Source organism: Orycteropus afer, unplaced genomic scaffold (genome assembly GCF_000298275.1).
Source record: "Orycteropus afer afer isolate SDZICR_OR568_19922 unplaced genomic scaffold, OryAfe1.0 scaffold00099, whole genome shotgun sequence".
In the NCBI taxonomy this organism is placed as follows: domain Eukaryota; kingdom Metazoa; phylum Chordata; class Mammalia; order Tubulidentata; family Orycteropodidae; genus Orycteropus; species Orycteropus afer.
Genome location: NW_006921686.1, coordinates 8479420 through 8501679, shown reverse-complemented (window position 1 = coordinate 8501679; position 22260 = coordinate 8479420). Strand labels below are relative to the sequence as shown.

Here is a 22260-nt window from a genome sequence, read left to right as displayed (position 1 = left end):
GAACAGAGGTTATCACATTTTACCCACTAAGACACAATTAGTTTTAAGTTGCATATTATTTTAGGTGCCATCCATGGAGAGACACACTGCCAGTTAAACTGATAGAGTGTGAGAAATGTGCATCTTAAAGTCTACGAACTACGGTACCACGCCAGAAGCTATCAAGCAGTACAGAGAAATACGGATGTTAAGCATCAGAAGATTGAGGCAGAAGTCTTTTTTAAAAACTCTCTATCTCGTGCAGTTTTTTTGTACCAGTGTGTTAGCTCGGACTCATTCTTTCTAACTGCTGCATTGTATTATGCAGGAATCTACCTTGACTTGGCCCAGTGCCTTGTGGTGGTTTCTGATTTTCTTTATATATATAATGTTATCCTGAATAGTTTTGCACACATATACTTGAACACTTCAGAACATATCCATAGGCTAAATAGAACTGCTGGGTTACATGGCATGTGCATTTGCAGTTTTTAGTTTTGATGGAGACTGCTAGATCGCCTTTTAAAAACCCTGCACCAATTTCTCCTTCCATCTGCCTGTTTCCCCTGCAGCAAGTCTAAGACTAAGGAAGTATTTTGAAGTTCCTGTCTCAGTGGGCCTGCACTCTCCTGAGCCCTTTGGAGGCCCTGGTTTCGGAGCAGCAGGCCCTTCAGAGCACCTGGAACGCTTGTAGCCTCTTCCTCAGCTGCAGGGCTGCAGCTCCATTGTAACCCCTGTTGTGCTTTCCTCCTGTATTGCAGCATCTAACCCATCAGCCACCAGACTCAGCCCTGAGCCCTCTTTGTTTTCTGTCCCCAGATCAATGAGGAAATCTCTGTGAAGCACCTTCCGTCCACAGAGCCCGACCCCCACGTTGTCCGCATTGGCTGGTCCCTGGACTCCTGCAGCACCCAGCTAGGTAAGGGAAGTTCTGCTAAGCACTCCAGAGAGCAGAGCGACTGCCCCTACCGTGGATTCTCAGGGCCCCTCAGCTTCCCTTCCCAGTGTGGGAACAGAAGCAGCCTGAGTGCAGCAGGCACACGGATCAGGTGTGTGCTAGTGCACATCTTCATGCAGACAGGATCCAATGGGAGGGCCATGGTCCTTTCACAGCCTTCATGGGAAGAACTGATTGTTATCCAAAATTCTCTTTAGGAAACTGTTTCCTATTTTTAAAAAAAGTCAGTTGTCTCCTGTCCTTCAACCATGCTGAAATAAATTCCTCGCTATTTGCCATTAAGTTCTGTCTGAGTAGCAGAGATTGCTGGTTCCAGGGCTGTGCCCTCAAGGGAAGCCCAGGATCCTTCCTTGGTGGAGGGGGGCTGCCCGTTGAGAGATTTTTATTCATCTTAGGACCCCAGGCCTCAGTGACTTTCTGACCCCAAATGACTGATCTCGATGACCAGTGTTGGAACTTTCTGCCTTGATGATAGAAACATCTTGATTATGAAAGTATGTAGTCTTTGTAAAAACGCAGGCCATACAGAAAGGGAAGAATGAAAATTACCTCTCAACCTGCAGCCCAGAGATAACGTAACCAGCGTTAACGTTCTCCTCCATTGTCTGCTGGACATTCCTTGTTTCGGTTTTTACACCCAAACTGAGTCACGATGCATACTATTGTGTAGCTTTTTTCCCCCTACATAACATATTGTGTGTATGTTTTGGTAAATAAGCATAACTTTTTAACCATTGCATAATTTTCCCTTTTGTAACTGTATCATTTATTTAACAAGTCCCTTTCTGTAAGGAAGTTGATTGCTGTTTTTCACACTAAAACATTTCAGCCACTCTCCTTGTGTGTAATGATCTGTTGACTTATGACTAATTTTTTTTTTTTTTTTCCAATTAACACTAATTCTTTAAAGCAGAATTGCTGGGTCAAAAGGCATGCAGTTTTCATTTTGATATGTACTAACATTTTTTACTTTAAGGCTTAAATGTATCATTCATTTAATCTTGGTCTCACTTTTGAGATGGAGGTGGTGGGCAACAGGCACAGATGGGAATGCAAAGCCCAGAAAAGTAAAGCAGCCGGGCCAGGGTCACACGGGGGGTTCACAGCAGAACCAGGCCTGGGCTCCATGCTGCAGGCTCCTGCTTTTCTGGTAGGATGCTCCTTGGGTTCCTGGCCATGGATTTCTACATAACTTAGGTGTCAGCCAGGTCCCTTGGGCTCTCAGTCAGACTGCTCCAGCCCCTAGTTCTAAAGCCTAGAGAGTCCAGTTCCTTTCCGAGGGGTCAGGCCTCATGGCCTCCAGAAGCCAAATCCAACCCCTTTACTAGTTCATCACACAGTCCACTGGCACCAAAAATCGATGGCTTTAGGAGACCTCCCTAAAGATTGGGTGTCACAGGGTGGGCTTGCGTCTCTCAGCATACAGCCTTCCTCCACCCTACAGCTCTTCTTTCCCCTCCTCCCTTTCTCCAGATTCTCACTTTCTGTACAGAGCAGTTCAGCTGCTCCCAGACCAAATGCAGCCAGCACTCAGGAGTTCTATATAATGAAGGATTTCTTTTCAATAAAGCCTTCCCTAACCCTCTGCCCCTCTCAAAAGCACCTGATTTTTAGAACTAGCCAAGAATCTAGTTGTTTTCTTTAAAATATGTGGCAGCCGAAGAGGCTATTGTGACCATCGCAGGTTTAACCTGCCTTGTGACTATATTTCTTCCGTCAGGCGAAGAGCCTTTCTCCTATGGCTATGGAGGCACTGGGAAGAAATCCACCAATAGCCGCTTTGAAAACTACGGAGACAAGTTTGCTGAGAATGATGTGATTGGCTGCTTTGCGGTGAGTGCTGGCAGCCTGTGGGAGTCGGCAGAACCAAGCACTGGTTCTGCCAAATGTGGCCTGCAGGCCTCTTTTTTTCAGAAACCTACTACCTTTTCCTTTGTCTTCCCCAAGTCCAGCCACTCTAGTTCTTTGTCTCTCTTTGACAGACAGGAATGTTTGCTTAGTCATTTTGTGCAAAATTCCACCAGTCTACTCTCTTTGCTCTTTTGGGCGAAGCTGTCAGATGGCCCCCTTGAAAAGGTGGGGGGCATCGATGTGTACAGCCTACTTCTTCTTAGATACCAGAGTGGGTTTTCTAAACCAACCCAAGCAGTTCTTATCTTTATCTGCCAGGGACTCGCCTATCTGCTCTCGAAGTCGTGCTGTTGACTTTTGCCAACAGTGGCGTCATCTCATCCCAGACCTTCTCTCGTCCTTCACCTGACGTTGGTTGAATGAGGCTTCCTGCGGTGCATGGCCTTCTGGGAGGTCAGGGCCGGATGCAAGAGCAGCAAGAACTGCTGCCTTATTTCCCTTACTTGGAAGCAGTGACTGACAACAGGGCTGAGGCATATGGCTGTTGTTGGCTCTGGAGCTAGAGTCCCCAGATCCAGCCCCTGCTCTTCCACTCACTTCACACACACACACACACAAGACAGTTTCCTTGACAGAGATTCCGTAAATGCGACCCATGTGTTTCAGAGTAGAGCTGTGCTCGGTAAGGGTTCAGTGGCCATGATCGCCAGGCCTTTCCTGGGAGGTGTCTCTGGGTGGATTCAAAGCACCAGCCCTTCAGTTAGTAGCCAAGCACTTCACAGCTTGGACCATCCAGGGACTGCCCTAGGCACGTGCCTCCCTATATTTCATTCTTCTGTAAAACGATATCTTTGTGCACAACTCGGGGTTTTGTGTGACGTCATTAAATTAATCCGTTAAAAACAGTTAGACTAATACCTGACACGTAGTAAGTGCTCAGGAAATACGTTAGTGCTGTTATCATTCTGAGTTATAAGAGAGGTTTGTAAAATGTGCCCTGTGGCCCTACCTAGGCCCCTGCTTCCTCTTGTTCTTATTCTCTCTTCCCCTGCATCTTTATACACCAGAAAACCAAACATGTTGCTATCAAGTCAAGGCTGACAGCAACTCTGTAGGACAGAGTAGAACTGCCCCATAGGGTTTCCAAAGCTATACACTTTACAGAAGCAGACTACCACATCTTTTTCCCATGAGGCAGCTGGTAGGCTTGAACCACTGACCTTCTGGTTACCCGCTGAGGGCTTAACTTTTGTGCCACTGGGGCTCCTTATATTTGTACTCCAAATCCACTGCCATCGAGTTGATTCCAACTCATAGCAACCACCCTATGCTTCCAAGGCTATACATCTTTACAGAAGCAGACTGCCTCATGTTTCTCCCACAGAGTGATTAGTAGGTTCAAATCGCCGACCTTTTGGTTAGCAGCCAAATGCTTTTAACTACTGCCCTATCAGAGCTCCTTACATCTGTATATGCACCCTGTTTTTCTACTTTCATTTTGAAATAATTTCAAACTTAGAGAAATACTGTAAAAGTAATTTAGAGACAAACTAAAAGTAGAAAAGAAGAATTCTCGTAGACATCAGATCTTAGCATTTGCCATTATTATTTTAGATTTTTATCTGACCAGTTGCGAGTAGGTTGTATGCATGTCTCTTACTCCAGTGTATAACATTCCCGTGTGTTTTCAGTTGCTTGTCCCAACAATATCCTTCCGGACAAATTTGGTCTCAGGATCACATACTGTGTTCTCTTGCCACGTCTTTCGTCTCCTTTACTCTGGGATCATTTTTCAGCCTTCCTTGGCCTTTCATGACCTCATTATCTTTTTGATGATATGTTTTTTGTCTTTTAAGAAATTCTATTTGTACTCTACAAACTGTTACGATATGTTTTTTTCCATTTTGACAGTACATCTTGGCCATCTTATCCTGTCTGCACAAATTTAGTTATAAAAATAAGTTTAGTTCAGTTAAATAAATCTTTTAAATAGTTAATAAATTTACACGTAGTTTCAAGAGAAATACAAAGGGACACGGAAAAGTCTACTTCAGACCTGTCCCCTCTATCTATTTTTCACACATTCTCTTCCCCAAACATGAAGCCCAGGTACTGGTTTCTTAGTTCCTACCAGGAGTTCTTCGTTCAAATACAGGAAAAATGGTTGTTTTTCTTCTTTACACAGTAGTGGCATTTACACGTGTCGTCCCAAGCTGCTTCCTTTTTTGATTAACTGTGTGTCTTGGAGATGTTTGGCAGGACTTTGCTCTTTTACATCATCTGTGGTCACTGCATGGGTGTGCCATAACTTACCTAACCAGTTTCTGTCAGCGGACGTTTAATCATTTCTTGCCATTTATTTAGTGGCTTCCTGGTATCCTGATTTGGGAGTCAGCACACCCTGATTTATTCAGTCTTCTGCTGTGGGCCTGAACGTTGAGTACTGCAGTAACAGCCTGTCTTTATTCTTACCACTTATCAGAGTATCTTAGTTCTTCATGTGTCTGTCCCTGGGTAGACACCCTGCAGTTTAGCCCCTCCCGCCCCCGTGCTGGAACACACGTAGTAGTGCTCGAGTGAGCGTTTTGGATGTGCATCTCTGCATTCTTGTGGAAACATAACTGTAGTGTTTGTTCCTAGTGTATGATTTCTGGGTCAGATAGGTATTTTTATTGATCCATTTTTTGTTGTTAGGTGGCACCCATGCAGGTGTGTCAGTAAAACTGTACTCTGTAGGGCTTCTTTCTTTTCCTGTCAGTATTATTTTATTGTGCTTTCAGTGAAGGCTCACACAACAGCTCAGGTTCCCATTAAATAATTTCTGCACGGATTGTCCAATGACATTGACTACGTCCTTCACAGTGCGTGAACGTTCTCATTCCGTTCTGGTTGTCCATTTCCGTTCATCTAGTTTCCCTGCCCCCTTACATTCTCATCTTGGTTTTACATTTTGACAGCTTCTGTCAAGACTGCTCCAAAAAGGCTGCAGCAGTTTAACGTGTCACTGGCGTGGTGGTAATTTCCCCACTGGGCCCTGTCAGTGCCTGAAGGTGTGTGGTACATGGTGGTATAGAATTCCAGGCCTTGACTCCTGCTGTAGCCAGATCATCTCTGTTCTGCTCTTAAGATTTTACAGTTTCCTTTGTTTAAAGGATACCACATCTTACAAAGAGTCAGGAGTGGGATTTGGGGGAGGGGGGTGAAAATCAGTGCCCTGGGGGAACCAGAGGAGTGACATTCCTGTCCATCTTGAACTCTCCCAGGAGGGACACAACAGTCTTACAGGCAGGGCGAACTGTATAATCCACTCAGTATAGTCCTTGGAGCCTAGGGGGCCATGAAGAGGTGTGAGAGGTGCAGCTACGAGAGCGAGTGGGAGCCAGGCTTCAGGAGGTTGGATCTTCTTTGGGCCCCAGCCTAGCACAGGAGTGTGGAGCAGGATGCATGACCACTCTCACCTCTTTGATGGCTCTGTCAGTGGTGGGTTTGTTAGTTTATGGTGTATCTGCAGTGTGCTGAGATCGTGTGGTGAAGCTGGTGGCCACGAGCTCATTGCCCTGTAAGAGCAGTGATTGGACGGGAGGGCATGGCAGGGCTGTGCTGCAGAGTCTGGAACAGGATTTGGTCCAGCAGTGTCTGCATGTCTGCCATGCATGGTCTTGGCCTGTGTGGGTGCTCAGCCATGAGCAGGTGGACATGGAGCAGCATCCAGTGAGCACCAAGAACAGTGAGGCTCCTTGGGGAAGCCGATTTTTAAAGGGCGAATCTCAGAGTGGTCTCTCAGTTCCAGGGGAAAAGGCTGCCACATGTTGCACTTTATAACAGAAGCCGGCCCTGCACATTGCTTCAGTCCACTGTCTGATCTCAAGCATTAAGTCTCTCTCTACCCTGTAGCCAGTGAACTTCCTGAAACATAATTATAGCCAGGCTGCTTCTCTGTTCAGAACAAATCAGGGCTCTGCTCTGCAGCAGCACTTAGCCCTTCACGTGCAAGAGCAGGCACCACGCCTTCCCCATCTTTTCATGTGCAGCCCCTCTTCCCTAGCACAGGGCCTGGCATCAGGGAGTGATGGTTGACATTGAGTGCTTGTTGCTACGTGCATCGAGTCAGTGCCGGCTCATAGTAGCCACATATGACAGAGTGCAACTGCTTCATAGGGTTTCCTAGGCTATAATTTTTAGGGAGCAGTTCACCAGGTCTTTTCTTCAGTGGAGCCACTGGTGGGTTTGAACCTGACCTTTCGGTTAGTAGCTGAATACTTCACTACCAGAGCTTCTTGCTGAGTGCTTACTGTGTACTCAACATACTAGTCCACCTAATCCGTAGAACACCCCTGTGCGGTGCAAAATATTATCATCTCCCCTTTTTTATGAGAACACTGAACATGAAATCGCCCAAGGCCACTCAGCTGATGAATGATATCCAGAACCAGTCACACATACCCAGATTCCACCCCCGAAACAGGATCTTAACTACTAAATGTTAGCAGCCCAATAGGATTTCAGTAATCAGTTGTTGAATGAATGAATAAATCTCCTGCCTGGCTCTCCAGCTGTAACTGAAATTACAGTATGCTCCCCCCAGCCAGGTGCTTCAGCCAGTCAGACCCTGTGTTCCCACCTCCAGGTTTGTATCCACACAACACCCCTCTTGATGTAGGACACTCCCCTCCTGCCTAAACTTGGCTTGTTCCCATTTACTTTGCAGGCCTTAGCTTAGGGGTCCCCTTCTCAGGAAACGTGCTTGTGTGTAGCTGCTCTTATCAGTTAGGGTAAAGAGTGTCCTTGTGTGGTTCCCCACTGGTCCCTGGGCTCTGTTAGGCCTAGATCACCACTGACATGTGTACCGGGAAAATAGGAACCAAGGGAGCATGGGTGGACTGAATGCATTTGTATCCTTGAACTTCTGAAATTCAAGACTTGAGAAGGCCCTGCAGTGGCTGCCCTTATGCTCACAGACAGCCCTTGCCCAATCTGAGGCCAGGGCAGGATTGCCTTTTCCTTCATCTTTGTCTCAGGCTCCACTGTTTGGAGCTTCTTAGATGACTTGTTTCACGTCCACCCTTCCTGAGTCACCAGCATCTAGGCTCTTAAACAAGGAGGGCTTTGGACTGGACATTCTCTGAGCCTGTCCCTGGTGCTGGCCACCCCACTGTACACTGGGGAGCCCTGAACGTAAATCAGTTGGCTGTATTTCTGCCCCCTGCCATCCCTTCTCTCCCCACAGTGGCCCCTGTGCCTTACGTCAGGCGTTGCCAGTGATCTTCCTCTGGCTTTTCTCCTAGGACTTTGAATGTGGGAATGATGTGGAGCTTTCCTTCACCAAGAATGGAAAGTGGATGGGTATCGCCTTCCGGATCCAGAAGGAAGCCTTGGGGGGTCAGGCCCTTTACCCTCATGTCCTGGTGAAGAACTGTGCAGTGGAGTTCAACTTTGGCCAGAGGGCTGAGCCCTACTGTTCTGTCCTCCCGGGCTTCACCTTCATCCAGCACCTTCCCCTTGGTGAGCGGATCCGGGGTACTGTTGGACCAAAGAGCAAGGCAGAGTGTGAGGTGAGTGGGACCAGAAGACTGATTTGGTGGCCGCCTCCCCAGAGGCACCTTGCTGCCGGCGCACAGTGGGGACCCAAGATCGCCAGGTGTGGGGCAAGGAGTGCAGACACAGGCTTACTGCATGGCAGATTACTCCGGGGGCCGCACTCTCAGTGTGAGGGGTTGGTGTGGCTGGAGAGGGAGGGGCTCAGGTGAGATGCCAGAATCTTAGAGAGGTTCCAGGAGGAAGTAGCCACACTGCTGCTTCTGTGGAGGCCAGAATATGGGAGGGGAGGCAAAGGCACATCCTGCTGAGTGTGCTCTGCCAGCCCGTGTGGCTGTGCCTCCCTCCCACCCACACCCCCCCCCCCGGGGTTGTCCAGGAACAAAAAAGAACTGGCCTGAGAGTGACCGGGCTCCAGGATCTGTAGGGGAAGTCCTTTTTCTTTAAGTAATGTGTTTCTAATATAGTAGTGATTGGTGTTTATTCTAGAAAATTAAGAAACATGAAGCTGGTTTAAAATTGTCATAATTCTACCACCTGCACATAAGCTTTCTTCCAGAGTTTTGGTATTTATTCTGTTCTTTTTCTCACAGTTGTGTGTGTGTTTTATACACATGTATTTATAATTGAGATCTTATAATGGAAACGTCCTTAGATCCTGTCCTTGCCACTGAACCTTATATTGGAGCTTCAATCCATGTGTGAAAACTTCTTTTTGAACATCATTTTTAATGGCCTCCCAAAGCCCAGCCATTCCTTTGTTGGGCATGTAGGTTGTCTCTAGCATTTGCCTGTTGTAATGGTACCTATTGGTTATGCTGCATGGACTTGTGTGTACATCTCTGTTCATTTCTCAGGCTCCAGGAAGCTTGTACACGTCTCATTCCCACCCCTGGAGTGGGCAAGTGCCAGTGCATAACCTGCCCTGGGCCTTTCCCTCTCAGAGACCACGTAATCCTGAACTAAGATTTGGTTGAGTGCTCCCTTGTGCCGGGCCCTCTGGTAAGGCTCTGATGAGCTTCATCTCTCTGCAGCAGTGCTGTGAGATAGATGCTGTTACTGCGTCCATTTTCCAGAGGTTACCCTCATGGTCACCAGTGAGCCAGGTGGTACCAGCTAGCCACACTACCTCTGCTGCTTCATAGCACCCCTTCCTGCCTGTTGTTGTAGATTCTGATGATGGTGGGCCTGCCTGCTGCAGGCAAGACCACGTGGGCCATCAAACATGCAGCCTCTAACCCCTCCAAGAAGTACAACATCCTGGGTACCAATGCCATCATGGATAAGATGAGGGTAAGGACAGCCCCTGATCTCCCCATGACCATCCCCGCCCCCTGCATGCTGCCCTGAAGCCAGGATCACCCACCCCTCACCACCTCCTGCCCACAGGTGATGGGCCTACGCCGGCAGCGCAACTACGCCGGCCGCTGGGACGTCCTGATCCAGCAGGCCACCCAGTGCCTCAACCGCCTTATCCAGATTGCCGCCCGCAAGAAACGCAACTATATTCTAGATCAGGTACTTACTAGTGACCACCTGGCCTCATGCTGAGAGAGGGGAGGGAGCCTGTTAGGTACCTGGGGATTCCTTTTCTTTTTTTGCCCATAATGCTCTTGGATTGAATGCTGTGGGCGGCGGGGGGGGGGGTTGGGGCTGGGGTTCCAGTGACCTATCAGCAGCCCCAAAGACCATCATCAGGCAAGAGCGGCTTAGCAAGATGGAAAGACTATGGATTTTGGAGACAGACAGAGTTGAACTTGAACCCCAGATCTCCCACTTCCTAGCTGTGGGCAACTGACTGGGGTCCTCTAATCCTCAGTCTTCTAGTCTGTAAAGTGAGGATCATGATGGCATCCATATACCTAACACAAGGCCTGGCATGGTAGCTGGTAGTCATCATCAATCGCAGAACAGGTGTGATCCCAGCTTCTCTTCATATTTATTTAGGACTACCAACTATGTAGCTACGTTGGGTATTTCCTGCCTGCAGTTCAGTTAAGGACAGAGGTTCTTCACATCAGGGAGTCTGGATCCCTGTCTCAGAGTAATGACTTCCACATGGTTCCCGCCTGTGTGACGCCATACTTGACTTTTGTTCTGAAAAGGGCTTTTCTCAACTAGCAAGGATATCTCCTTACTTCTTGCATTTTAGCATCTGTGGACAAGCCTCTGTGGCCTTCAGCCTTGCCATTTGTGCTTTCTTAAGAACCTGTGAGTGAACAAAGTCCTAAATTGAGTAGCAGCACTCCCCCCTACAGGCTGACTGAAGTGCCTTCCATACATGCAGCCCTGGGTACCTGGGGTTGAAACGGTTCCTGGTCAGGGCAGCCTGGTAGTGGCTTGTCAGGAAGGTGATTATGGTTGGAGGGTCCTAGTTGACAACAGGCACCCTCAGGGGTCTAAGTTGCCTTAGCAGAGGAGCGAGCATCCTACACAGAGCAATTGGGCCCAGGACAGTCAAGTGTTTGAGGTCATCCCCCGGTTCGGCCCATCAGTCATGCCTGCAGCAGCCTGTTCCCTCTCTGAAGACCTTTTTGGGGGTGATGTGGGTTATGGCTGTTGTTTTTTAACTCCTGGCCTCACTTGGCCCTATGCTCCTTGCGGGGTAGTTTTGGAATTTTAGCCTGGCTTGGCCCCAGTGGACTCCTGAAAGCAGTGGTGTTTAGCATCCCAAAGCTACCTCTTGTATACCTCTCAGCACGTCCTCCCTGCCGGCCTTTTTCTGAGTTTGCTGATAAAATCCATTTCAAATAGGTGACCCAGTAGCATAGTCAGAGGTGGGGCTCTCAGCTCAGGACACCTAAGCATGTGGGTTTGCTCTGAGGCCAGGACCCCACACCTCAGCTGAGCATGTTGCAGCAAGGAACTGGAAATGCTCACTGGCAGCCTCCTCCCCTGACACAGGCTGGTCCGGGTTGCGCCAGGTGCCCCTGGGGTCTTCTGTTCGGGCAGAGTGATCCAGGCCAAGAGTGAGGTAAAGAAAAAGAGCCTTAGCCATGAAGGTGGGAGAACAAGGTACTCTGGTTAACCACAGGCTGAAGGATAGACTTGGGGCCTGAAACTGTCAGTTACTCAGGCCTGGGAAGGGAGTCTAGAGCCAGGTTCCTGAAGGTGGATCCCAGAAAACTCTGAATTTGTGAGTTGAAGTGTGTATATGACTAGGTAGAAGGTTCAGTGCAGACCCTGGCCAGTTTCCCACCGTTCACACACCACCAGCTTTGGCAGTGAGGTGTCAGTAGATGAATGGCTGTCTTCTAAGTGAGATGATGCCTCCAGAGCTGTGATCATCAGGCCCCCGGTCTCAACCCAAGGCAATCTTTTCCCTTCACTGGTTTTTTAGAACAGTTAGTTCTCCTCACATTTGGCTCTTGTGTGTCACCTGTTAAGTCGACTGCCCTCAGAAATGCCAAACCTTGAGAAGCAAGGAAGACTGGCTACAAAGCTGTGTGAGGACCCCAGCTCCTCCCGCAAGGACGTGTGTCTTTGGGCACAGGGTCTCAGGTGTATTACGGCTTTGGCCTAAACTCCACCAGGACACAGCAGCCTCGTCAGACCCTGTGGGCAGTTCAGCTGTGGAATGTCAGAGGAGAGGAAGGAAGACAGTGAGGAGATAGGCCAGAGGGGAGGGAACCTGTGAGACTCACTGGTAGAACACGGGGCTGCTGTGGGAGTTTGGGGCAGCTCTCTGGGGATGGGCCGTCTAAGCCAGGACACAAAAGATGATAAAAAGACAAGTTGAGGCTTAGTGCTAAGGGCACTGGGGGCCTGTGTTCACGTCTGAAATCAGGGTAGAGAGATGGCTAACTTTGCCTGGCTAGTGAAGAGCTGGAGAGAGAAGGAAAGGAGTAGAGGATCCTGTTGCTTCAGGTGGCTCTTTGGCATCCTCTAAGTAGACAACCACTAGAATGAGAGGCTGCCTGGCCTGTGCCTCAGCTGCAGGGGGACCTGATACTACCTATAGGACAGGAGCTGGCCAAACAGGTTGCCCAGTTCTGGAGTGGAAGGCTGCTGGCTGGGATTTCCCTTCGAGGCCTCTAACAGCCTAGAACTAGGCCAGACACAGGTCAGAGGCAGGGCTGGGTGTGACCACACCACCAAACTGGTCTCAGCCTTCAGAACACGGGAGTCTAGTCCTCCTTTTTGCCCCTGTTGGCAGTTGCTACACCTAGATCTGAAACAGAAACCCCGGCTTGAGGAGAGGCCCATCGTAAACCATCTGTGGGTAGGCAGTGGAGAACGGGCTGATCCTTCTGCTTCCTCCGTTCCCAGAGTCTCCAGCCACTTCTCTTTGTACTAGTGTGGTTCCACTGGGGTGCACCTCCCTGTGAGTGCAGGATGCCACCTTTCCTCACCAGCCTTAAGTTTGTTCTTCTAGGGCCCAACCAGGCTTCCCGCTGCCGTCCTGACCCTGCTGAGACCTTGACAGTAGGTGGGGAATGTGGGCTGTTACAACCTCAGGGGAGCCCTTCCTCCCACCCAGACCGTCACACCCACAACTACCTCCACAGCTTCTTGCTAAGAAACCAACTCCCATCCCCTGACCCACGTTGCTGGGGGTTTGGAGGCCAGGGAACACAGCACTCAAGCCTTCTGTTAGGGTCAGCGTCTTTAAGCAGGGTGGGGTAAGGAGAAGCAGGAATTAGACAGAGAGAATCCACACAGCTGCAAAAGCTGACCTGCCTGTTGTGCCAGTCTCCTAGCAACAGCCACCAGCAGCCCCCAGTGACCACAGCAGTGTGGGCTGGCCCAGGGCTCTGACCTCACTGTGTTTGCTGTGGCAACAGCCACCGGCAGCTACTCCCTGTCTAAGTCATCCAGTGCTGCTGTAACAGAAATCCTGCAAGTGGGGGCCTTTAGCAAATAAATTCATTTTCTCAAGTTTAGGCTAGAAGTCTGAAGCCAGGGTGCTGGCTCTGGGGGAAGGCCTTTGTCTCTTCAGCTTGTACTTCCTGGTTTTTTAGAGATCTCCACACGGCTTGGCCTCTGTCTTACACCATCTCTGCCGCTCTCCCGTGCTTGTTTAACCTCTTGTGTGTCTCAAAAGAGATTGATTTAAAACACATCTTCATCCCACCTCATTAATACAACAAAGACAGCCCTTCCCAAAAGCAGTTGTAACCAGAAGAGTAGATGTTAGGATTTACAACACATGTGTTTGGAGGGCACAATTGAATTTGTAACACTCCCTTTCCTCCGGGAAGACAAGGGCGTGCATCTCTGGAGGGGTGGATTGGGATACTCTTCCCCAAGCCAAGGAGGAAAGGGGAGGGATGTGTGGTCTTGAGTGCCATTGCCAAGAGCGTTCTCACCGCCTCAGTGCCAGATCCTCTGACAAGCCACCCTGCGTGTAGCCGCTTCCCAGGGCAGGTCTGCCCTGCCCTCATTGTCCCTTCCTGTGGATCTGCAGGACCAGCCCTCTCGGCAGCGTGATTTTGCCCTTTGTCCCCTCGTCAGAACAGTGATAGGGCGGATCTGCTGTGTAAGAACCCCTAAGCCCTTGGGTTCAAAGGCAGGTAGAATCGCTTTTTCTAGGCGAGCAAACCAAGTGCAGTGGGTTGTCAGTGGAGTGCTTAGGGCCACACTCGGCCTGACACTTGCCCATTTTGGGTTTGTGCCAGTAACCCCTGCTTGTTTGGCTAAAAAAAAAAAACTCACTGCCATCAAGAGGAAGCCAAGTTCTGTCTTCCTGTGCCCACATGTCACCTTGTGCTTTGCTTTCAGAAATGAGGTCCAGGAAGAACAGTGAGGGGACAGGGCTTTTTCTTTGTAACCTGATGTGCTTTTTAAAGCTATTTGTGGCCTTAGGAGCGAGCCTTGGGCCTGCACTCAGGGCTCAATAACGGCATGTATGCCCACCACACACTCCCTGTACCCTCCTGGTTCCCCTTTGTGAGGTTTGAGGCCCTTTCCTTGGGGAATAGGAAGGTGTTATCTTTTCCTGCTTTGTGTGTCAGGCTGAGGGGCTGGTTGGTTTCAAGAACAGCTCCACCCACAACCCACATCTCCCATAGGGCTTGCACTGGGGTCCCTGGCCCCAGGAAGCCACCACCCAGCTTCCTGTTCTTGTGTCTTAGAAGAGAATCCTGCCCCTCCTCCTTCACTCCAGTTTCCTTTGCCTTGAGCCTTTCCATTGAGAAGCTGCTCATGAGAATGGCAGTCCTGTTTGCCATCTTTTCACATCTGCTGTGTGTGTTGAGTCCCTTCTTTCCTGCCACACGGCCAAAGCTTTCCCCATCTCTAAGTCCCTGCCAGCCCTGCCTTTCAGCTGAGGAAATACGGGACTCAGACTTAATTAGTGACTTGTTCACGGTCTCACAAATAGCAAGTGACACGGCTAGGCTGTCAAGCAGGGTGGCCTCTAAAGGCCTGTGTCCCTCCCGCCCATCCTCCTCTGCCTGGCTTCCTACTTGGGAGACCAGCAAAGCCTAACCTAGCTCTCAATCTGAGAGTTGCTTCAAGTTGGTGTTACAATAAAAATATTGTACAGCCCCCACCCGGGACGATCCTTTCAGTGGTAGCTACAGTCCAGGCCCTGGGCCAAGCCACAGGCACTTAACTCGTGAACCCATGCAGTCTTTCCTGACTGGCATTCACACTGCTTCCCTTTCTCGGGGCTTGAGCCTCAATAAACAGGCAGTAAGTTGATTTTACAGAAGGCAGGGTGGGCCTGTGAAGGAAGGTCACTTGCCCAGGGCTACACAGGTGTGAATGATCAGGTGAGGTTAGCGCTGAGGTGCCTCCTTCCCTGTGAAGCTGGCCAGGTGGCTCCAGGACAGCTGTTGCCTGTGCATACGTACACACACACACACACACACACACACCCTGTTGTTCTGCAGCTTTGTCAGGTGCTATTGGGGTCATCTTCTCACTCTGTCCTTGACAGCCCCAGAAGGGAGGCTTTTCATCCCCATTTCACACGTGAAGGTCCAAAGACTAGCCCTGAGTGGCCAAACCAGGACTTGCTTCTGGACTCTTTCCATCTTGCCAGACTGCATCTTCAAAACAAGACTTGTTTTTGTCCATTTCTCCGGGCCCCTTTACAAACTATTCTTCTCTTGGGTCCCTGTCAGATCCACTGAAACATTGTTTAAGTAACAGGCCTTCCTCACCCCCTAGTTGCTATGGAGATGCCTGGGTCCCACTCCAGAGGCTCTGGTTTGAGAAGACTCCAATGGAAGTTGATTGCTGTCTTTCTCAGTAGTGGCCAGGTGATTCAGATACACAGGCTCAGTCCATGGAGCCCTGGGCCTGGGCCCAGAGGCCTGGCACGCCTGAGCTGCTGCTCTTAGTGCTTTCCCTTAAGGAGGTCCTGGAACATTGCTGTGTGCCAGCACTGCCCATGATGCACCTGCCTGTCACACAGAGGGACAGAACATTAGTAGCACAACTGTATGGACCTGTCAAGCTCTCTGGTTGGTTAAGACTTTGTGGGTAAGACTGATGTTTCAGACAAGGACTGAAGGAATAAAAGAACCACAGTGTTTGAAAACAATATATACAGCCAGGAAAGGGGGGCCTGGGTGATAGGTGGCACATCCATTCCGTAGATATTAATGCAGCCAAGAGAAAATGCTGGCACAGAAGGATGTCAGAGAAACCTTGTGAAGTGAACAACGCTATAGAAGACATGGTAGTGCAGTTCCATTGGTATTAAAAGTAACGTAGGTAGGGCTGGGAGTGGGCACATGAAACTCAGGACAGAAGGTCTCCAGGGAGCAAGACTGGTGAGACGCAGTGGGAGGACTCTTGCTCTAAACTTTATCTTGTGCCTGGAATATTCTTTACAAACAGCGTGCATTTCTTTTAGTACGGGTGTGGGAAGGGAGGGATGCAATTCCAAGAACAAGTAGAATTGAAAAGTCAGGCCCAACCATTACTAACCAAGTCAGTGCCGTTTCTGAGGGTGGACTTCAGGGAGAAGAGGTCAGTGTCCTGAGTCCCTGTGCTTTGGAGAACCAGCATCTTTTCTCAGTCCTTGGCCTGCCTGCCCCCTTAGAAGGAAAATCCAGCTCACAATGTGCTTCATGGACCACATCTTGCCTCTTGTGTTACCTGCTCTTAGACAAATGTTTATGGCTCAGCCCAGAGACGAAAAATGAGACCATTCGAAGGCTTCCAGCGCAAAGCTATTGTGATTTGTCCCACTGATGAGGACCTAAAAGATCGAACAATAAAGCGAACCGATGAGGAAGGGAAGGACGTCCCAGACCATGCTGTGTTAGAAATGAAAGGTAGGGATGGTGGGCCCAGCAGGATCTTTACGAGAACAGGCTCCCACCCCCGTCCTCCTCGGACCCTGCAGCAGTCCTCTCTGACCTTGCTCGTTACTTGCTTCTGCTTTCTCCCTTGTCTGTCCACCACAGCAGGGGATGGAGACATGACCCGTGTACATCCTGTGACGATTTTCAGATGGAATAGGGGAAGGGTGTGGGAGCAGAAAGAGACATCTAGGGGGCTTCCCTGCCTCTGCTCCACCATGGCTGACTGAGGGCCTGCTGGCTCCTAGTAAAAATAGTGTGTTGATTCCACCTGCAAACCCCCATGGTTTGGGGCTTAGCTCTGTCTTAGGGAAGACAGTTGTCAGAGAGGCCAACGGGTTGGAACCTTATCTTAGTTCTTCTCACCTTCTCCTTTCTGGCTTGCCGGGGTCCTGGGAGTGGAGGCCATGGGCCTCCAGAGATACTTACCTCCTGTCTTTGTTCCCCGCGGGGCCCTCCCCTCCTCTAGCCAACTTCACATTGCCAGACGTGGGAGATTTCCTGGACGAGGTTCTGTTCATCGAGCTGCAGCGGGAGGAGGCAGACAAGCTGGTGAGGCAGTATAACGAGGAAGGCCGCAAGGCCGGGCCACCCCCCGAAAAGCGCTTTGACAACCGAGGCGGCGGCGGGTTCCGGGGCCGAGGAGGTGGTGGCGGGTTCCAGCGCTACGACAACCGAGGTCCTCCCGGGGGCAACCGAGGGGGCTTTCAGAACCGAGGGGGAAGCAGCGGTGGAGGCGGCAACTACCGCGGAGGTGAGACAGCCCCTCGAGGTCTTCGGGCTTTTCATTCCCAGGGCAGAGTCAGGCTTCTGACCGCTGCCTCAGTCCACTGGTGAGCTTCCTCGGCGCCAGTCACGCCGGGAAACTCCCGCTGCCCAACCCGACCTGGCAGCACTGTGCCCACTAAAGCCCATCGTCCATTTGGTTGGCATGTACCCTGTCACATTGCCATCATGGAGAAGGGCCAGATCTGGTTTCCTGCCATCCTGGGTCCCAGCTCAGCACTAGGCAAATGTTAGGAGGGTTTTCTGTTTTTAAAGCACATAGAGAAGCCAGCTAAGAAAGGGTGAATTGCCCAAGATCACCCAGCTAGATCCAGAGCTAGGAGTTAGTGAGCCAAAGCCCAGGCTTTCAGTCACCTCTGTGGTACTGCTGGAGGTAAAGTGTTCATTGACTGAACAAGACTGTTTGAGTCTATTCTGCTTCAGCCTTGTGTTGGACAGTTCTGGGACCATGACACAGACATCACCCTATAGTGACAGCACAGAAAGATTATGGGCTTAAAGGGAAAGCCTAGAGATGCTGTGAGCAGAGGTGACCCCTGGGCCAGCCTACAGGGCCAGCAGCACTAAGAAAAGATCTCGGGGGGGGGGGGGGGGCTGATGTCTAAGCGCGGTAAGCTTTGGATAGAGTGAAGGGATGGGGTTCCAGGGCTGAAAAATTGCTGTGCAAATGGCAGAGCCTGATGAGGCCCCTGGGTCTGCTTTGTTCATGACTGCCCCCAGTGCTTAGCATCCCTCTGCCTTGGCAACCATTGAGACATGAGCCGCACTGAAGAAACCAGGACAGCTTCAGCCCAGTGAGGGAGACGAGCCTGGCAATAGCAGTAATGACCCAGAGCTGCCCCAGGGTCTGGGGATGCCCAGTGGGGCTGTTTCATTTGTTCACAGTAATGTGCCCCTGCCTTGTGCCTGGCTGTGCTTGTGTCTTGTGCACAGCAGTCGCCAGGGCCGCCCAGTGCTGAGCCCGAGGTGAGGATGACGGCATCTCTCCCGTGCAGGTTTCAATCGCGGTGGAGGTGGTGGCTACAACCAAAACCGCTGGGGTAACAACAACCGGGATAACAACAACTCTAACAACCGAGGCAGCTACAACCGGACCCCCCAGCAACAGCCACCACCACAGCAGCCGCCGCCGCCACAACCACCGCCACAGCAGCCGCCGCCACCACCCAGCTACAGCCCTGCTCGGAACCCCCCAGGGGTGAGCAGCTACAGCAAGAACAGCAGCATCCCTGGCTCCGGCGCCAATACCAGCACCCCCACTGTCAGCAGCTACAGCCCTCCACAGGTAAGGGAGTGAGCGTGTGCGTGCGCTCAGGCCCAAGTAGGTGATGGGGTGGGGCCAGGGGAAGAAAGCACGTGCTCCAGCCTTGGGGCCCCACTTTCCGGCTTCAGCCCTGCCTTTCTTTCTCCTGGCAGTGCTTTTGACAGGGCCCTGGGCAGGCCCAGATGCCCTCCAGTTCCTGGAGACTGGGACCTTCCCAGAAAAACTATCCATTCTCCCCCCACTATGGGGGGCGCAAACCAAGGGCACTTGTAACTGTGGCTCAGGGGCTGCTGACCACCTGGAACTTCCCAACGTAAGAGGAGGACCAATATGAACACCCCAAGGCTGATTCCTGGGAGGTGGATTCCCTCCAACCTTTTCACCAGTTCTGACACTGCTCTCCCTCCCACTGCACTCTTGACTTCTCTGCTGGATTTGATAATTTGTTTCAATGGCTACCCAGAAGTCACAATACCCACACAGTGGGATTTGTTAGGGTAGGAACAGGTTACAACTCAGGATCAGAAACAACTCAGGATATAGTTCTTCGGTCAGGACAGCCTCTTAGCCGTGCCTGCAGACACCTCTCCCTGGTCCCTTGGCCTCAACCATGCAACTCCTTAGCCTTTGCCTTACTTGGACAAGTGTTCAGTGCTCAGAGGTACTCCGCTCTTCTGGTAAGCCTCCTGTGTGAAGACACTCAGCTTCTCACTCTGTGGATTGGGAAGCCCACCTGGCTCCTGCCAGGTCTCCTGGTTCTGCTGCTGCCGTTTCTCTGCCGCTGCTTCTTGGCGCCTCAGCAAAGTGGTGACAGCTCCTGCTCTCTCTGTCTCCTGTGTTGTTGAGGCTCAGCACAGGGATCTTGGGTCCAAAGGATGTGCTCACTCCTGGCTCTTCTTTCTTTGTAGTAGTGAGACCCCCACCCTGTGCTCTAGAATTGGCTGTCTTTGAAAGCTAGAACTCAAAACTCACTGTCATCGAGCCGATTCTGACTCATAGTGACCCTCCTCTGGGTGTACAAGGCGGTAAATCTTTACGGAAGTAGATCGCCAGTCTTCCTTCCACAGGGTGGCTGGTGGGTTTGAACTGCCAACCTTCCGGTTGGCAGTCAGATGCATTAGGCACTACACCACCAGAGCTCCTTTGAAGCCTAGTGAGATGGCACAATTGACCAATCCCCTCATTAGGGTTCCAACATCGTATTTGCATAATCCTACCTGAGGGTGCCATGCACCTTGTTTACATTATGAGCAAGCTGTCTAGTCTCCTTGCTGGGCTATGAGCACCTCATTTGCATAGTCCCACCCATTCATTTGGTGGGAGTTAGAAAGACTTTGGCTAAAAGGACTATACCCAGCAATTCCCTGCACCACACATTTCTCCTGGCTTGGGTCACTGGCTTATGGATCCCCCAAGCAAGCACTCATTTGGAGTCACCCCTTGCCCAGGCTGGAAAAGGCAGCCTTTGTCTTCAGGAAGCTCATGGAAAGGGTGGGGCACCTCAGCCCCAAAAGTTGGGTAGCAGCCTGTAGGTGAGACCTTGTGTCCTACGCTGAGGTTGGCACCTGAGCCAAGCAGGCTGTGCAGTGATGGTCCCTGGGACACACAGGCTCTGGGTAAACAGCAGGCCTTCGTTTGTTGAGCATCCGTTTCCGGAGCTTTCCCCACGGGCCAGGCCTGGGTGCAGCTACCAGGATACAGAGATGAATGGTGCCCAGTCCTGTTTGAACTAGACCGTTTCCTGGAACAAGAGTCAAGCCAGCATGTATTTTAAGCCCCAGTACTACCATGTTCCTGGTCTGATGACGTTAAGCAAACAGCTTCACTTCTAAACCTCCTGTTCTCAGCAGAAGGACTAGCATTGTTAAGAGCTTCTGTCTGAGTCTGTTGTGTGGGATGGGCAGCAGTGGAGCTTAGTGGTGAGCATGCAGGCCCCAGGGCTAGGCAGGCCTGAGGGCTGCTCCTGGCTCTGCCACCTTACAGCTGGGTGACCATGGCCAGTGACTTACCTCCCTGAGCTTCAGGTTTCTTCTCTGTAAAACGGGGTTAATAACAGAACCTGCATCACAGAAGCGACAAGAGCTTGTTAGTGACACGTCCTGGGCTCAGGAAGCACTTAGGAAACGGCCACAGAAGACCTTTCTCAGGAGATCTGCCTAAACAGCTGCCATGTTTATTCTGTGCCTCGACACTGTGACTAAGTAGTTTGTACACTCAGCTTGCAGCTTTCTGATTGCACAAGGCACTGTGAAGGGGGACAGTCCGTTGTGATTCTCGTTTTACAGAAGAGAAAACTGGGATTTCAAGAGCCTCTGTGTGCTTGCAGCCCAGGCACTCAAAGCTGAGATTAGAGTCGAGGACATGGCACTTCACCCCTGCCCTGGCCTACACAGAGCAGACCTGCCTCCTGCTCAGCCCAAGAACCCGGAGCCTTCCGTTGTGGGCCAGCTGCTTAGGAAGGCTGTTCTGCCGTCCCAGCTGTCACCTGGCTATTTCATAGCCCTGTTTCTTTTTCCCATTTTCCAGCCCAGTTACACCCAGCCGCCCTACAACCAGGCCGGCTACACCCAGGCCTACACAGCCCCACCACCTCCACCTCCGCCACCACCTGCCTACAACTACGGGAGCTACGGCGCCTACACCCCGGCCCCCTACACCCCACCACCGCCCCCTACCGCACAGACCTACCCTCAGCCCAGCTATAACCAGTATCAGCAGGTAGGTGCCGGACAGAGCCAACTGGGTAGCGAAGCTTTCAGGGCCCTACGTGGGTATGTATTCCTGACTGGGGTCCCTCCTTATCCCTAAAAACTTGGCAGCCTGCTCCTCGGGGCAGCCCCTGGGTGTGGTAACCATTTCTGAAATGTTGCTGAGTAAGTGCTGTCCCAGCCCCTCTGCACAGCACAGTGGGCTGAGGGTCAGTTGGCCACAGGGGGCCTCCGGGAGCCTGCTTCAGCACCGTGGCCAGTGCCTAGCCAGCTGGCTAGTGTTAGGCCATGCGTACCTGTTGTTGAATATTGTAAGTACTCTGTGGCTGGGCCTGAAAGGAGATGGGTTGGCAAGCCAGGAGACAGGGCTGCAGTCCCTGACTGCCTACCCATGTGGTGTCAGGTCAGTCACTCATCCTCCTAGGTTTCGCCATCACTCGGGACCCAGCGCCAGCTGCGGTCCCCACACCCGTCTCTTCCCTAGGAGAGGGAGGGTGGGTCTGGGGAGAAAGGACAACCCAGTGTGGAGCTCTGACCTCGTTTCCTCTGGCTTCTCTCCCCAGTACGCCCAGCAGTGGAACCAGTACTATCAGAACCAGGGCCAGTGGCCGCCGTACTACGGGAACTACGACTACGGCAGCTACTCCGGGAGCACGCAGGGCGGTGCCAGTACACAGTAGCCAGGGCGCCTGGGGGCCACCAGCTTCCTCTACCAGCGCCCACCTCAACCCCTCCACTGCCCCCACTGGGTGCCGTGGTGCTGGGGGACGGGGTCGCCCCAGGGCTGCCTCCCTGCCCAGCCTCCCTCTAGCCCACTGTCTCCCCGCCGAGGGGCTTCTTTCCCCAACACAGGGCCAGGCATTACTTTCTGGATTCAAACAGGCACCAGTGACCTTTTATTTTCTGTTTGCCCCACCTCCT

The 22260-nt window shown here is 51.3% G+C and overlaps 1 protein-coding gene across 1 annotated transcript in view; it reads left to right on the top strand.

The window, feature by feature from the left end:
• Positions 1 to 22019, top strand: part of HNRNPUL1 (heterogeneous nuclear ribonucleoprotein U like 1) — a 33838-nt gene extending 11819 nt beyond the window's left edge. Inside the window, exons 6-15 of the mRNA XM_042781225.1 lie at positions 799 to 898; positions 2658 to 2770; positions 8074 to 8340; positions 9494 to 9616; positions 9713 to 9841; positions 16386 to 16554; positions 17051 to 17335; positions 18363 to 18652; positions 21158 to 21349; positions 21903 to 22019. Of these exons, the coding sequence (XP_042637159.1) occupies positions 799 to 898; positions 2658 to 2770; positions 8074 to 8340; positions 9494 to 9616; positions 9713 to 9841; positions 16386 to 16554; positions 17051 to 17335; positions 18363 to 18652; positions 21158 to 21349; positions 21903 to 22019 (1785 nt within the window). The remainder of the gene's footprint in view (positions 1 to 798; positions 899 to 2657; positions 2771 to 8073; positions 8341 to 9493; positions 9617 to 9712; positions 9842 to 16385; positions 16555 to 17050; positions 17336 to 18362; positions 18653 to 21157; positions 21350 to 21902) is intronic.
• Positions 22020 to 22260: the final 241 nt, after the last annotated feature.